At 34.8% G+C, this 18,436-nt stretch overlaps 1 protein-coding gene across 1 annotated transcript; it reads left to right on the top strand.

Moving 5' to 3' along the window:
* Positions 1-5,657: 5,657 nt before the first annotated feature.
* On the top strand, positions 5,658-17,352 carry LOTGIDRAFT_139303 (hypothetical protein; the record flags this gene model as incomplete). Its single annotated transcript, XM_009049393.1, has 16 exons — positions 5,658-5,797; positions 10,060-10,220; positions 10,328-10,502; positions 10,899-10,956; positions 11,263-11,508; positions 11,750-11,905; positions 12,220-12,311; positions 12,554-12,728; positions 12,862-12,995; positions 13,198-13,651; positions 14,010-14,123; positions 14,315-14,479; positions 14,880-15,058; positions 16,300-16,441; positions 16,717-16,893; positions 17,230-17,352. The coding sequence occupies 16 exons, from the start codon at positions 5,658-5,660 to the stop codon at positions 17,350-17,352; spliced, it is 2,691 nt and encodes an 896-aa protein (XP_009047641.1).
* Positions 17,353-18,436: the final 1,084 nt, after the last annotated feature.

Genomic DNA, 18,436 nt, shown 5'->3' with positions numbered 1-18,436 from the left:
AACGTCACCTTATAGGAATTTATTTTGGTAAAAGTCTTGGTAAGCGATTTGGAATTTCGTTTAATTTGACATTTGCGCTTGATATGTTTATTTAGACTTATTATAATTTTAATGAGGTTTTTAAACAATCGTTTGTTTTATAATCATTATGTCTAACGATGTTATGTCATGAGCTTCGGACGACAACAAAAAACACTAACCTTAACTAGATTATAAGTAGGTTAATGAGATTTTACTTACAGTAGATCATATTGTGGAATTAAGGAAGTCAATATTGCATTTAAATCTTTTTTGATAACTGGCACGTGTGACCTTGCGTTTATTATGACCTACTGCACAGTTGTAGAGAGTGAGGTAATCAGCTGATATCATCAGATCCCGCCTTGTTATTCCATTAGTTTGACATGCTATTACTGTCATTAAAAGATTTTCTTAATACGAATCTGCTCATACAAAAATATCTTTCATTAGCTGATATCTTATTATCTAATGAACGTTATATAGCTTAAAGGATGGTTTGTTATAGAAACTACTTTCGTCATATATTGATCACAAACCTAGTGTCTTGACATTTTCAAATATCAGGGTGACAGAAAACCCAGTCATTTTCATTAGTGTTTAAACAATAGCCAGGGCATCTTTTTAAACCGTTCGAGGATAGGAACATAATCAAAAGTTAAAAAGACGTTTTGAGGGGAAGATCGTGGATTGACTCACGCACCAAGTAGACTTTGAATTTCGATTTGAATTAATGTAAATACAGCTACTCTCAACGTAAGAGGTTAGAGTAAGGGGATACCTAGAAAAAAAGCTGCTGTATTTGATAGTGATCTAACGAGATTGTGATGTCAAGGTTTTGATTAGAATGATATAGTGATTAAATTCTCTTAGTGAAGGATTATCGCCTACCAGGTAAGACCGGAGTTGGTCAACTTTGCGATAGGAAAGGTGAATCGATCCGCGAAAGCACTGGACTCAGTGATTTTACGAAACATTTTTTTTAATATCTGAATTTGATTAACGTTTCTATGGTACTATTATCAATGGGAACTTTATATAAATTATATTAGTTAAGTATTAATTAAATTAATGAACAGAGAAAATACCAAGAAAGTTAGGAATTATACAGTTCATATGAAAGGGTTTTAACGTCGACATCAGGATTTCCAACTTTCTTTTAAGTTAGTTATGTGTATCCGATTTTACGAAACGTAGAGAACGTTTGTAGGCTTTTCGACAGGATGTCAATTGAGGTTTGGATAGGTCAGTTAAGCCAGCAACTACCGTGTATTTATCTCTGAAATTTCAGCTTTAGAATAAATTTGTATTTATTAACTTTAAATATTTAAGAAGATTCTTTTTAAACATTTTATACTCAAGGATATTTGTAATATAATCTATAATAATTGTCTATTTAACCAAATTAACATTGAATATTAAATGACATTATAATGATATCGGAAAATAAGGTAGAAATGAAGTGATTTAATGACTAATATAAAGCAAAGTACGAAACCGAAAGTAACAGTCTACTGTAGATGCTTACTCCGTGGTCCGCGTTCACTTCTAGGATTCATTTAAATCCGTCTGAATTACATTCAATATTTTATAGTTTATGCTCTTTGAATATTAATATTTTAACAAACATTTGTGTGTCATTAAGACTGCAGAATTAGTCAACAACACATTATATATATGTTGTCATTCTGTCTATTTCAGATAAACCATTAGAAGACGTATAGTGAATAAAATTCATCATGGATAACGGCGGAGATAAGCCAACCCAACCCCCAAAACCAAAACCAGGTATAGTCATCTTTACTTAACAGACTCCCCCGCATCCAGTGATACTCACACTATTTATTTGTACAAGACTAGGGTCGATACCGTTTGGGTCCTCAGTCGTCCAAACCCAACATGTAACTTTATATCTTATACTTCTACCACGATTGGTGCTTTAGCGTTATTACTTTTAAAATCTAGCCAAGTTTGAAAGCCTAAATTTTAAGCAGTTCATTTTTACTACTTTATATTATTCTACCTAAAACATGTGCCTCTCTCATGGAGGAACAACTTTGCAACAAAACGGTTTAAAAGTGAAAAGCATTGAGCCCATTTGCGTTTAGAAAATTGTTAGAATTAAAATTGTGACTCTGTTGTTGGACTACTTGGTTATTAATCTATCTCTCTGTTTATTTGTAGAATTAAAACGAGGAACTTCCATGTATATGGATATCCGTATGCCAACCAAGCCTGAACGACCTCATGCTGTCGATAACGGTGAGTTGATTCTAGAAACTTAGACAATTAGTACATAAAGTGATTGTTAGAATTGAAACGAATTGAAAGTTTGCGTCCTATTTTCGGCATGGAATTAGGCTTTTTGATGTTTAAGGAGAAAGTCCAACATTTTTTAGTTGCATAAAACATTAACCAAGGATTATTCCATAAAGTCGTGAACACCGTATTGTTCTAATAAACTAGCCCCCAATCTGAGTCGTAGTTTGTCAGAACGGCGCGTCGTCGACAATAACCAGTTTTAACATGTTCGATGACTGAAGATCAAGAGCGATTCAACATTAAATTTTACATATCAGCCAGAAAACTTCAATTTCTATATAATGTAGGTTTCGTTAACATACAATTTGCATAGTACAAAGGCCGTTGTTCAAAATGCAATTTTTTTTATAGCACACAGAGTTTCATAGTAAAAATTACCTTTCTTATATAACTAGATGACTTCGAACTGCATCATTGATTATCAATGGGAAGGTGTAAAGAAATAACGGGAAATACTTTTTTTTTCGATCATTGACCTTACAGAAAATGACTTTGCGTTTAATACATAATCATGTTTACCTTTGAGTATTGAATTTTAAAAAATCCGGTCAACTCTCCCAGACGGCAGTTCATTGTCGTTTACTTTATTTCAATGAAAGATCTTGAAATGAAAATGCTCGTCAACTGTTAGTCAAGGACATAATATAATATTCGTTTATTTGATTTCAATATGCTGTTTATTTTCTATATTTAAAATTGCACACTCATACAAACGAGTGTTGGCTTAGTGCGCATATTTGATTTTTTTAGCAAACAATGGATAAATGTCAACTAGCTTAAAGGTAAGCCGCCTCTTAGGGTAACCAAAAAATTAAAAAGTAATTTTTAAACATCGTCTTATATAGAGATTTTAAATAACAAGTAATTAAACAAAACTCACCCAACAGACAGGAATTATTAATGGGTCTAACGTGATAAAACATATTTTGCGATTAATGAGCCATGAAATTTGGAATGTTGCAGTTTCGCTGATACTCTAAGAAAAACCTCTTTACAATCCCTTAAATAGAACGTAATATTATTATGTAAAGAAAATAATTGATACGTTATGTTACTGTTAAACAGTTTATCACGCCTTATATTTTAATTATAATACCCCCGCATTTATGATGATAGGGTTTAAAACAGAGATAGACACGAGCATGTGTAGGACACTCTGACAGCTTTATATCATTATATAGAAACAACAGTAAACGATATTTGATACAATTTTAAAATTCAGATTAAGACGATTTAAGACAAAAAATTATCACGTGAATAATAAATGATTTTGTATAAGGTGTGGTCAGTAGAAACAAAGTAGATAGATAAAATAATTTCTATTTAATGTTTTTCTAGTTTAAAACTATTGACTACCTTCCAATGGTTAATACATCTGCATTATTATAGACTTTGACTTAGAACTAGCGAGCGCTTACTGGAACGACTACGACTTAAGCGTCGTGAGATCCATGAGTTTCACCTACCACGTTGTATCTAAAATGACCAGTTACATGTACTCTTAATTGGTTCGGTTTCAGCATACAAACTACGCCAATGATCTCCAGACAGTCTAAAAGCACTTGATCTTCGATCCCCACCCTTGTTTAGAATGCTCAGAAAAAAAAACATCTTTGAAAGTTTAAAAATCTTGGTCATGTCTTTGTTTTTATAAGAAAACATTTCAGACTTAACCTTTACACAATGAGAACAAGACGTCAAAATTTGTTAATTTACTGTTAAAAAAACTACTAGCGCGACATTCTGTTTAGGTGAAATGTTTTAAACAAGATACCTTCGAAGCTACCGACATGGTATATCTAGTGTGAGTTGGGATCGCAAGTCCTCCGAGTCTGGAGGTACAAATAGTGCAGGCGTCATAGTCACAAGCCTCTCATTGAGCGTCTGAGAGAGTTCTCCCCAAGAAAGAATGAATTTGTTTTGTTACATTGTGTCGCATATTTCGGGGGAAAACGTATCAAAAAAATATATTGAATTCGTTAAAAATAAGGTGGGAGTGCAAACCACAAATGCTCTTAAAACTTTAAATCATGTCACGTTCTATCTTGGTTCAGGTGACCGCGTTTCTAATCTTTTTACGAACTATGAAACCAATCATTTCTTAATCACATTAGTGTATTTTTGAAATCTTGTTTATAGAAATCTCAAAATATTGTAAAAGATCTAAAAACTAGCAGAATACTCAGATCATTTCTTTTCTCAACCAATAATTTATCTGTAAACGTTTCCTGGAATTTCGAAATCTATAGATAATTGAGAAAATATTGATCGTGACCGATTTATATCAGTTTACACTTTATAATAGTTTAGAGATGAAATCGAAGGTTGAGCACTATATACTATTTTATATTTCTACGATAGAAACAACACAATTCTAAAGTATGCTCATTTCCAGCGCAACGTTTCGTTAATTTACATTGCCATCTCCAGTGTGTATGGTATACTACTGTTTCGCGTAATTGCATAAAACGTTTCAACAGTTTACATTGAGAACATTAAAACTCCCTACACAAATAGACCTTTACCGGGTACCGCTTGTAATATATGTAACTGCTTACACTTTTTATAACGTTTCATCAATTGACATTGACATCATTAGGCGATTAATAAATACGTATACCTATACACTTTACTTGAAAGTCAACAGATAAAAACAATAGTATTGGGTCGAACAATTAAGATTTAAGTCGACATAAAGACAATAGGCTAGATTTTTTGTTGATGAGACAAATTATGTTTGTATTGTTTGAAGGTGATAAAAACAAACATGACTTTTCTACAGCTAGTCTAGATTAAACGACATTTATCTTTTCAAAATCATTTGAATACCTATAGATTTCCTTAAATAATAACTTTATTTTCAACGTAAACAAAATTTAAAAATCTTATTTTCGAAATATTGAGGAATATGTAAACACGTACATGTATATTGGAAGTTTTCGGGATGGATATCGAATTTCAAGATTTAAGCATGGAATATGTGTGGGAATTATCAGGCATGTTGGTTCTATCTGAAAATAATATTTCATCGAGGAGAAAATCTCTACTTTATTTCTATCTTTTTAAAGATATAATCAAATAATAGTAGAAATATTCAATTACTGTTTACCGAAGGCTTTTCTCGAAATCTTAATTTAAGACAACTTAAGTGCTCGATTCATATGATTAGTCAATCACTAACATTGAATTTAAATCATGATTTATTATCATCTCTGTGATATCAAAGTTATGTTTTTGAGAATACGACTCGAGAATATTGAAATATATTTTTGATCTTATTGTACATTGCAGATACGATAAATGAAAATGATTTTGACATGACCTGTGACCCCACGGATCGAGTTCAGGATCTCCTGAACAAGGTCAATGATCCGAAACACAGGACGAAAAAAATCTTCGTGGAAATGGATATTTTGAAGAAAAGGTTTGAAGACTACGAATGGAAAGAAATTGCTAGGTAGGTATACTTTAATACCTTGGTCTCCATCCCTGGGTACTCGCTGAGTACCAGCTGACACAACAAGGATGCCTGAGAATCAAACCCCAATTTTCGGGGTTTGGTGAAAGGTCGGGATGTGATTAAGGTATCTCAAGTCAACTGTTCCGACCATGTACATGAAGGATTCCTGTTTACTATACAACTTTATTGTGGGCAAAGGAAGGATGGCACGAGAATTTGTAACAAGGCGTTCAAAGGCAAAGACATTAGACATTAGTTCTTAATGAAAGCCAGAGTCGTACTTCACAATCGTTGGACATCTCTAGGGGGATTTAATTGAATTTAAAAGATTATCAATTTTAGGTATACACTACACTCTATCCCATCCCACAAACAAAAAATTAATATAAAACTCAAATCGGAAGAATATTTCATATAATAATATGTTTCTTTCGCGGAAATCCATTAACAACTATTTTATCTTTGTCATTAATTAACTTATTATTGCCTCAGTTGATTATTGATTAAAAAACATCGAAACATTTCCTAAAGGATGCATACGTGATTATTATACAATAGATATAAATAACAAGGGATATGTACTAACTGCTTGCAAGTACGTACAGAAGAATAGGTTACTTCAAAAAGGTCTTCCTACTTTTCAAATAAATGTTCAGTTGTTCCATTATGAGACAGGGATTTTTCGAACAGGAACATATCTAGACCACGAATTTCGCAATTTTGTCAAATCCCCAAACTATTGGCTCAGGTAGAGGACTCAGATATTGATAATAATATAACATGTATTGTGAATTTAACCGTTACCATGGCAGCGTTTTCATAATATCTCTTATTAATATCTCAGCCTCATTGATAACTAATTGATAAAAAGGTCATTGATTCTAGGATTGGCTAATTATCTGACAAACTAAATACGACGTCCTATGCTTGAGCCAGATACCAAATCCTTTTGTTGGGTTTTAAAGACTATCTGTGCTTTCTGAAACACAAGCTTGCAGAAATCATTCTGGTCATTGGAATCCTAAACAGAAGCAAAAGTTTCAAATCCATATATCCCTATCGTCGAACTAAATGTAAAAGAACTATTGTAAAAGAAGTTTTGTGTGTGGTATTGGGTGGATCCGTACTTTATTTTCGATCACGTCACTTGAACAAAAATACTGAAACGTGCTAAACGCATCTAGCTAATTATAATTAGTTTATCACACAGTCGAGATTTTTGATAATTAGTCATAGAGACTTATTGGACATTTAATTATGATTATAAAGGGGCTTACTAGTAACCGTAAACAGGATTGACAGAAAAGCTAAACATAAAAGAAACCTTTCGGGCCTTTAATACATTTAGCAGAGATTCCCTGTTTCCAATGACTAAGGTATTTCAGTTGCATCTTCGTTGTTTTAAGTTGTTCTTGGTTCTTTTGCTTTACGAGAGAGATTAACGACTTCCTTGTTAATAATCGATAAAAATCGATGGGTTGTTTGAGGATTGTCTCGACTATTTATTATTTTAGTCACACCATTGATGATATTTATCTTCTGTCTTCCTATTCCTGAAGCTGTAATTGTCCACAATTCGTACTAATTAACATTTAACTTGCTAGTTCATTTTAGACTACATTTGTACTTGACTGTAGGTCATACTTTTAAGGTGCCCGTCATATACATTTAATCAAGTCCGTCTTTAGGTGCCCTCACGCCCAAGCGCTTAGCAGTTGTATGGTTGCGAATAATGAAAGTGGTTATGAGAACGGAAACAACTCAAAACTCAGTTGTATGAGAATTATGTCTAATGTCTAATGAAACTAATGACCGCTATTCTTATTGGCTATGGTGAGAGGTTCCTTTAACAGAACATTTAAATTAATCTTTCTTTTATTTCATGTTAATACACATATCTTAATTAGAGTCACTGACCGCTGGCAATAGGATAAGAAACCGAAACTATAAAATGAAAAATAAAGATTGCAAGTCAGTCTAATTACCATTGTAAAAGTTACAATGTACAACGTTCTGACAACTTTCTCTCATTGATGGTTTCATTATTTTGTTGCTATAGGGTTCAACAAAAAATATATTAACGGCGCAAATATTCTACTTCTACTACTATACGTAACTCTTAAATAATGAAACCGAAACACTAGAATACAGGTCCCTCTTTTGTACTCTCCTTGAAAATGGAAATTAAGTGCCTGCGAGGTATTGCTCAAAGTCCCTATAACAGCGAAGATACCGACGCCATATATCTAATCTATTTTCTGGCTAGGGGCTTATTTCTTTTGATCTTCCCGTATTGCTATTGGCAGATTTTATCGTATTTACTAATATGATTTTATTACGTTTGATATGACTTTTCCGACTTGCTTCGGGTGTATTCAGTTTGCTTAAGGTCAAAAAATCACCAGGTACGAAATTGAAATTGAGGTGTCCAAAGAACACCATTAGTCGCCCGAACATGTCCATCAACCCAGAGGTCCCAGGTATGGCTATGATATACATATGATTCATGGGGTTTCAGTTTTTGACTATTCAATCTTATCCCTCGCCCCTACAACCCAGAGATCTCACGAAGTTTTGATATCCAATTACTTTTCCTGCAATATCTTTTTCAAAAATATTTGCTGTCATGCCCGCGTATAGAAACAGCAGACCTCCGCTACCTCAAACCTCAGTTCACAACATTGTAATGTCTCTGAATCATTTCGAGTCTTAACGATACAGGTCAGCCATACATTCGATCTCAATGAAATAAGATATCCAGGTCATTGGGGCCCGGGATTGGTCTCTCTAATTGTATCTACTACATTGTCTGAACTGAATACACCAGACCAAATTTCATTTATAATCCACAGACCAAACTTATACCGATTGCCTTAGAGTACCTTTACCCTATCCGGTGACCACTCGAGCAATGGGTACATTTTATAGCTACTTGAATTTGATCTAGAAATATGCGAAAATACCCTTTTATAGGGTTTCTTATCATCTGTAGAAGGTTCAGTGTCAGCTAGTTATGAACACTTATAGGTTGAACATACTTTCAAATAAGTACAACAGAAATAAAATAGAAACAACATATACGTTCTAACCTGTAGCAAAATCAATTTGGGTATCACTGGCATAGATGGTAGAACATTTCAGGTATGTTAAGGATAAAACTAGATAGTTGAATAAACGTAAGAAATGCTTAACGTTGGAAGACACATGTACACAGACGTAAACAAACGCAAGAACGTTAAGAATTTGTCATCATCCACGATCTGCAATCATTGATTGTATCACATCGAACGTTTACAAACACCATATTTCTAGACTTTCAAATTCTCTAATAATGTTAAATGATTTAACCAAAAACCCTCCCATGACTGAAATCGTGTGATAATAAATAATTAGTATTAATGTAATATCTTTCTAAAAAAGGGGGTAAATAATTAGACCATACAATACCGATGAGCACCAAGATCAGACCCTGAGTACCCACTGATAGGTCTGACCTTCATTCTGTCCCTTTTAGACAATACAAATAAAAAACCAAATTTACTTTGAGTATTTCAACTTTCTACGAGTTGTATTTTGACTGTTACCGACTCCCACCAACATGCACTAGTCTCAATTGAAATTTACATAAATGGAAGATCACCTTAACGACTTTTTCTTTGATTTTGTTTTTCAAAGTGCACTTCTGACGGTAGTTTGAAGTAGTTTTACGTTTGTTGATTGTTGTGCAAACATTACAAAATATACAAAAAAAACCTTAGGTTCACATTATGTGTTAAGTAAAACAATTGCGTAGTCATGCAATATCTTGAAGCAAAAATCCTTGAAACATATTTGACAATTTCATTATCATATAAACTACAAGACAAAATATTCGCCACAGAAACATGTTACACCAGTAACGAAGAAGCACCTGTCGAATTTGAGAAATGCTTCAAATAATTCTAAGGAAAGAAAATGTTTCATCCGTCTTTCAAAAAGAATAAAAAGATTCAAATTCATCAGTAACCTCTGGATTGTGAGGTACATATTACATCTGACCACAGCAAGCAAACGATGTACCCTGGGCCACAGTTAAGGTTTGACATATTCAATCAAATATTTGAGCTCCCCACCTCCCAGGGGAACATTATAGACCCCTGCCACTGTCAGACCATGGACTTTCTACTGGCCTTGTTGTACCAATGTTGTCTGAATGGACACAGTATTTCAATTTATATATGAGAAGAATGATATAATCCTGATTGGTATTTATATTACAGGTGGGTGAAATATGAAGAGAATGTAGAAGAAGGTGGTAAACGATGGTCCAAACCTCACGTAGCTTCCCTATCTATGCACAGCATTGTCGAATTACGAAGATTTATCCAAGACAGCTGTATGCTCTTAGACATCGAATGTTACACCATTTCTCAAGTCATAGGTAAGAGAAATAAAAATATACAAAACTGGAACCCAATTTGCTAATTATATTGAATAATATTTCTCAGATTTGGCTTCAAATTACAAATCCTGCTCTTTCTATTTCAGATTCATTCTTAGACGCTTGGGTGACCGACGGCCAACTCGACCCACTTCTCCGACAACATGTCCGCAATATGTGTTTAAAAACACATCGACACAGTCACGATAAAGGACGAAAAGGACGATTAAGTCGACAGAATACCAATACTGATTTGACCAGAGGATTTTCGTCATCCAGTGAGTAATTTTAGCTCTTATTTGGATGCTAGTAGTACGCGTGTTTAAATGGTGATGTTAGCGAATAGTCTGTTGCATCGAAATAACATTTTACAGACTTTGTCCGATGCTGCAATTCAGAAACATGAGTGATACCTTGTGTGTATATTTTAGTGAAGTTCTATCATGATATACGCAAGAAATCTTTAGGTAATCTTTGTCCACCCTTGAACTGAATTCAAGAAATTTCTCAAGAATTATCTCCCAGACATGGGACATTTAAAAATGGATGAAAGAGTCATATTGTTCTGTCTGTCATTCACTCTACCGTTGTACCACTCTGCGTGATATACTAATACCAACTTATTTTACTTGTAGATTTCAACGAGTTACCAAGTGTCCAAAGCTCCATAACACTCAGTGCCGGCCATGACAGTTCTGCCAGTCTCTCCAGTATGGACACTGAAGCCCTTAAAAAGGTTTGAATACATATAACTATAAAACAAACAAATTTGAAAACTGTTGTTTAGAGAATTTCAATTCAATATTAAGAGGTTTAAGATATGAATTCGAACGATAATTTACTAATTGATTCGAGCGGTGTTACAACGGTTGGCAACGACGCAAAGATACAGTAGTATTGACTATGCAATTGATATACTAATGACATAATATTACCAATGAACCCATAATAGTTTTGATTACTCCGATATGAACTACTATCCCATTCTATGCAATGCATCGATTTCCTACTTACTCTTATATCAAACATCTTGTTGTTGCAGCACAATGAAAAATTCATGAGGAAAATCCCCAAAGGTGCCGAAGTTTGTAATGTGATGGTTGGTGAAATAGACGATCTGGAACAACGAGTTTGTGGTTTTATGAGACTCAACGATTCACGAGTTCTGGGAGATATATGTGAAGTTCCTCTTCCAACAAGATTCGTCTTCATCCTTTTGGGACCAATTGGTACCGCTGATCATCTTCAAGAAATTGGTCGAGTTGTAGGAACAATGATGGTTGATGATGTGTGTTGAATTTCATTTTCTTCTCTTTTTGATTTGGTTTCACAGGTATATCCTGAAAGAATGTCCGTTGATAAGAGTTAAACGTTTAAATTGTTAAAAAATAACCTGGGCGAAGGGACAATCCTGACAAAATGCTGTCACTTAAAATATCGATACCATTAGTATCAATAACATAAAATGACCACCCATTTACAACCTTTCTCTTCTAATATTTATGTATTGCGTACTTCTCTTTTTAAAGATCTTCCGAGAAGTTGCTTACAAATGCCGAGACAAAGAAGATCTATTTGCCGGTATGGATGAATTTATTGAGCAAGTCACCGTGTTGCCCCCTGGTGAATGGGATCCTAAGATCCGAATTGAACCACCAGGAAGTGTACCATCACAGGTAATGATAGTTTATATAACCGATATATAGATCTGAAGATAGTATGCGCCTGAATGACATATCAAGAACAATATTCAAAAGCAAAAGATCTTACGCAATACATGAACACTATAGCCAATCGAACAGATTTGTGAATTTTTAGGAGATTAAGTTTCAAGGAAGAGAGGATTTGATTCTTCCAAATATATAGGCCCAGGATGAAACAAAAAATTTGATCTGATTTTACACAAAATATTATGTCATGTTATGTTATTTATCCCATAAAGCATCTGTCTAATGGTGCATTTTCTTTGCAGGATTTCCGAAGAGGTTCTGTAACCCAGAATCCATTAGGTGCTATCACTAACGTACCCCGCCCACCTCCAGAAGAAGAACAGGAAAGTCATGCCGACCCTTCTTTAGTTTTATCTGGAAGGTACGTACTCTGGTCTATGTTCTTCGTCCAATTTACAGAGTAGAGCACTGGAAAGTAAACCCCCATTCCATTTCATTCTCGAAACAGGTTTGGCTCGAGCACAAAACGAAACTCCATTTTAATAGTTCCTTTAGTAAAGAAAAGCACGCTCATCATTAACAAAGTAGTCAATTCCAGTAGATTCATCAAATTGTGTTATTGCCAATCAATCAAATTGTTGACAAGTGTTATTTATATTTCAGACCTTTTAAAGGTTTAATTGAAGATATAAAGAGAAAGGCCCCGTGGTATGTTAGTGATTTTAAGGACGCTCTACATATCCAATGTGTAGCTTCCTTCATCTATATTTTCTTGGCCACGCTGACACCGAATGTAACATTTGGTGGTATGTTGGGACAGGAGACCAATCAGTATATGGTAAGTCGGATCCTAGTACATTTCTATTAGAATCATGGTCAAACTAAACTGTACCCTCAAGAAGCTTGAACAAAATAAAAAAGGAGCAGAAATTTTCATTTTCTCATTGACGAGTTTTTGTTTCATATTTCAGGGAGTAATGGAATGTATTTTTGCTGCCGCCGTAACTGGTATTATCTTTGCTCTGTTTTCTGGACAACCCATGAACATCTTGGGCAGCACTGGTCCTATGTTGGTACTGGAAAAAATTATTTATAACTTTTGTGTGTAAGTATAGTCTTTGTCTTAACGTTTGTTTTGACCTGTCTTCATTGCTATTTTAAACAATCCAGACTGGCTGTTCATCTCATTTACAGTCTGCCTTGTTTTACAGACATTGCTAATTGTTTGGTTCACGATTAGCATTAAAATGTCGATTTTCTTCTGGTTATCCTAGAAATGTTTCATTTTTACCTTTTTACTTTTCCAGCGATCAAGGTTGGGATTTTATGCCCTTCCGTTGTTGGGTCGGTATATGGACTGGCGGCTTGCTGCTCATCATCGTTATGTTTGATCTGAGTGCCTTGGTCAAATATATCACCCGATTCACTGAGGAGAGCTTCGCCTGCCTTATTGCCTTGATCTTCATCTACGAAGCCTTCTTGAAGTTGTTTAACATTGCCACTATTGACGCACCTGTTCAACTGCACCCAGACGAACCTATCCCAATGAACTGTATGTGTAACAGCTCTATGTACATCTCCAACATCACCGACCACTGGAACCAAACCATGTGTATGGACATGAACGCCACATGGAACTGCATCCCAGAAATGACCTACATTCCTGACGCTTTTATGTTCTCCGTTCTTCTGTATTTTGGTACCTTTGGAATCGCCATCTTCCTCATTGACTTTAAAACATGGTCTTGCTTTCCCACTTGGGTAAGTTTAAGGCCTTTTTATTCTTTAAGGGCACACAATCGCTTGATTTCACTAAGAGCTTAAAAATCATAAGTGGCTGACACTCAAAGTGTAAAATTTTTAGTCCTTTGCAATGGAATGAACCCATTTATTTTGCTATTCAGTGCAATCGCTTCTTCATTCAAATTTTTAAAATGCACACCGCTCTTGAGATCTTGAAATCCCAACTAATTTTCATGATTTAATGATCCTTTCGTAATAAGATCTTCAAACACTTCAAGCTACAAAGTGACTATCAATCATTGATTTATTTGATTATAATCATTATTTATATTAAGTTAATGCCCACTTCAGTGTTTTTGTGGTGTATTTTTTTTAGGTTCGTCAATTATTGAGTGATTTTGGTGTATTGATTGCTATCGTGTCAATGGTTGGAGTCGATATCGCATGTGGCCTCCCTACACCCAAACTTTTGGTCCCCGAAGAATTCAAGGTACGTAGTGAGTCTTATGACCTCAATCTCCTTCATGGTTAAGTCCTGTAGCCAATCCGCCATCCTCCCAGCGAGGGCAAAATATTTTTGAAATATGAATAAGCTATACGCAAATATCGATGCGTTTCATTTCCAACAACGGACGTAATGTGAAAAAAGGGTCTAAAACAATAATTCTTCAATTTTTCCAGCCAACTCGATCTGATAGAGGATGGTTCATCAATCCATTGAGTGCTACCAACCCCTGGTGGACTGCTCTCGCTGCCGGTCTCCCAGCTATCTTAGCCACTATCTTAGTCTTCATGGATCAACAAATTACTGCTGTTATCGTCAACAGAAAGGAAAACAAACTTAAGGTAACGTCTATTATATAAGTAATTTAGATTCATAAACGACTGTCTTCCATATTGATTGACCTTAAAAAATAGTCAATGGTTCAGCTCACTAGGATTCCTCTTCATGCACAGAAAGGCCAAGTACAAGTGACTGGAGAACTCTACTCACTGCATATATTACTTTATGATGGAAATAGTGCTCATCAAAATTCCAAGTGGAACAAACGAATGTAAAACGCATTTCAATTCATCAGCCAATCAAGGAAGAAAGAAAAAACGTATATTGAATAACCATATCATTAACAATGCTAAACTCAATTTAATGACGAGTAGAACGTAATACTCTTCTTTTATTCATAAGATTATCAGGATTCAGAAAAAAACTTACCTTTATATCATTTTGCTTTTCTTTTTCTTACAGAAAGGAAAGGGTTACCATTTAGATTTGATGGTTTTAACTATTCTTATTGTGGCCAGTTCTCTTCTTGGTCTGCCCTGGTATGTTGCTGCCACTGTGTCCGCCATTGCTCACGTTCAGAGTTTGAAGAAAGAATCTGAATCCACAGCTCCCGGTGAAAAACCAACTTTCCTTGGTGTCAGGTAAGATGCACCATCCGTTTGATTTCTTGTTTCCTAACTCTACTTGTTGGAGAAGTCATTTTTAACACTTTCTAAGACGGTCACATGCTGCTATGCCAAATGTTTTTTAAGCTGACAACAAAGTATCACCTTCTAGAATATAACCTAGAATTAGGTGATGCCTGGTGTATCCATAAGTACACAATAATACAACAGTTGACAACCTTCTGGAATATAACCTAGGATTAGGTCTGGTGTATCTATAAGTAGACAATAATACAACAGTTGACCACCTTCTGGAATATAACCCAGGATTAGGTCTGGTGTATCTATAAGTAGACAATAATACAACAGTTGACCACCTTCTGGAATATAACCCAGGATTAGGTCTGGTGTATCTATAAGTAGACAATAATACAACAGTTGACCACCTTCTGGAATATAACCTAGGATTAGGTCTGGTGTATCTATAAGTAGACAATAATACAACAGTTGACCACCTTCTGGAATATAACCCAGGATTAGGTCTGGTGTATCTATAAGTAGACAATAATACAACAGTTGACCACCTTCTGGAATATAACCCAGGATTAGGTCTGGTGTATCTATAAGTAGACAATAATACAAGAGTTGACCACCTTCTGGAATAGAATATAACCCAGGATTGGGTCTGGTGTATCTATAAGTAGACAATAATACAACAGTTGACCACCTTCTGGAATATAACCCAGGATTAGGTCTGGTGTATCTATAAGTAGACAATAATACAACAGTTGACCACCTTCTGGAATATAACCCAGGATTAGGTCTGGTGTATCTATAAGTAGACAATAATACAACAGTTGACCGCCTTCTGGAGTATAACCCAGGATTAGGTCTGGTGTATCTATAAGTAGACAATAATACAACAGTTGACCACCTTCTGGAATATAACCAGGATTAGGTCTGGTGTATCTATAAGTAGACAATAATACAACAGTTGACCGCCTTCTGGAGTATAACCTAGGATTAGGTCTGGTGTATCTATAAGTAGACAATAATACAACAGTTGACCACCTTCTGGAATATAACCCAGGATTAGGTCTGGTGTATCTATAAGTAGACAATAATACAACAGTTGACCGCCTTCTGGAGTATAACCTAGGATTAGGTCTGGTGTATCTATAAACAGACAACAATACAACCAAGCAACCAATTTATGAGTAAGGTAACACTGATAGAGATAGACAATAATTACAGCATAGTATTTTATGGCATTACAGGGAACAAAGAGTAACAGCTCTGTTAGTTGGTATTCTGTCCGGAGCTGCCGTTTTCATCACCAACGTCTTGAAGGTTATCCCTATGCCTGTCTTATATGGTGTCTTCTTTTACATGGGTTTCTCTGCTCTTAGAGGCATGCAGGTGAGATAATCTTTATCTTTTAAGGTGCTCCTCAAAATCATTAAGGAAAAAAATCACCAGCAACCAGGAAATTGCTTACATTTGGAATATTATACCGCTTGTCAGCACTGGACAGCAGTTGATGCCTAGTGGCATGTAACTCATAATCATTTGATGACTGATGTGGCTCACACAGACAATTCCTCAACAATGTCTTACATCATGAACACCTTCCAGTCCTTTCCTAAAATATTTCCAGAAATATCACCTTATGTTTTTATCTAATTTCTTTTCAGTTTATCGACAGAATCTTATTATTCTTGATGCCCGTCAAATATCAACCAGATCACAAATACCTTCGACATGTCCCATTATGGAGAGTTCATGTGTTTACCTTAATTCAAACTACCTGTCTTATTGCCCTGTGGGTTGTAAAATCTATTAAAGTCATCTCTATCGGTTTCCCATTATTGGTAAGTAATGTAGTTTAAGCTTTTAATTACAAGGGTATATGAGTTGGGTTGTATGTATTGTTGGGGTGGGGCATGACGTGGTAAGATGGGGAAACGAATAATTCTTGTTCTTGAAATGCAATCAAGTGCTTGATGATGTACGGTATTATGATTGTGATGCCAAGTTGTTTCAAATGTAGAAAATATGTACTGCAATCGAATATCAAATTTAATTCGATCGAAGTACCAAAAACGAAATGGATTTCCCGGTTCCCCGCATCTCTCCCCTATAATGGTAGAATACCTGGTTTCAATATGATATGTGCCAGTAATGAACTGTATTGTGCTCTATTGTAGGTTGTGTTTACTGGTGTAGTCAGAAAGATCATGGAATGTTTCTTCTCTCAATATGAGCTGAAATATCTAGATGATATTTTACCAGGCAAAGATAAGAAGAGTGGTGATAAGGTATATTTCTAGTTTATATTTAGAAAACACGCCTGAGTACTTTTACTCGCACACATACTGTAAAATACCACGCAATGCGTATGTGGATGAGACAGACTAGTGATGATCCTGATAGTTTCTAATATATGTACATGTAAATTCTTCAACATGAAGTGTAGAGTTGAAGGCCCGTAATAGAGATGTACGTCTAACTGTCCAAGACCTTTTTAGACTACTGTATTGATGCGTTACATCTTGCATTCGTATGCCTCGTCGAGTACTGAAATTGCGCTTTTCATCCTACAATATGAAGCTAATGAAATGAATTTACAATTTCAGGAGGCGATTATAGCCGAAGAAAAGAGTCCATCATTTAAAGCAGTAAATGGAAAATCAAACGGGGATTCAGTCATCACCCCAAGCGAGAAAAAACCAAGTTTCTTTTTATCGGACGAGAAAGACATCATTCCCAGTAAAACCAATGGATTTGATAACAAAGGTTTTGATACTAAATTGTGATGATTGGGCGAGATTTCTTAACGTTTAAAATGACAAAACTTGGTGATATTTTTGTGAGTGGGAAATTTAGGCTGGGTTTCATATTCATAATCACAATAGTCGGTTATCTGCCCCTTCTTGGACGCAATGGCAAATTATGCAAACAAATGGCATTTACTGGGCAGTTGTCGACTATATTCTTTCTTTCCATGTATATTGAAATTATTTGTCTAAAATTGCCCATATACAAGTCTAACTGCTGCAATTGTATATTTTATTTTTTTTGTATTATATGTAGGTTTTTGTATATATTTCATTATGGGATGAAAAAAAATTAAAATTAGGAAAACGTAAAAATAGTAAAATTTTGTACGATTTGAGCATTGGTTAATTGGAATGATTTTTTTTTTGCAAATCATCAACTGCATCGATGGGTTCTTCCAAGAAGAAATTTGCATTTTGAATTCTATTTTACAAATGATGTAAAAATATGAATTGTTTTTCTTTAAATTCAATGTATTATTGATTATTATTTTTATTTTTTAAAAATCAAATTGTAAAAAGATTATTCAATAAAATTGTAATATTGGTGAAAATCTTTATTTCACGTCCACCCTGT

The sequence above is a fragment of the Lottia gigantea genome, assembly GCF_000327385.1.
Source record: "Lottia gigantea unplaced genomic scaffold LOTGIsca_135, whole genome shotgun sequence".
NCBI classification, from domain to species: Eukaryota; Metazoa; Mollusca; class Gastropoda; family Lottiidae; genus Lottia; species Lottia gigantea.
This window is presented reverse-complemented; position numbering and strand designations above follow the sequence as displayed.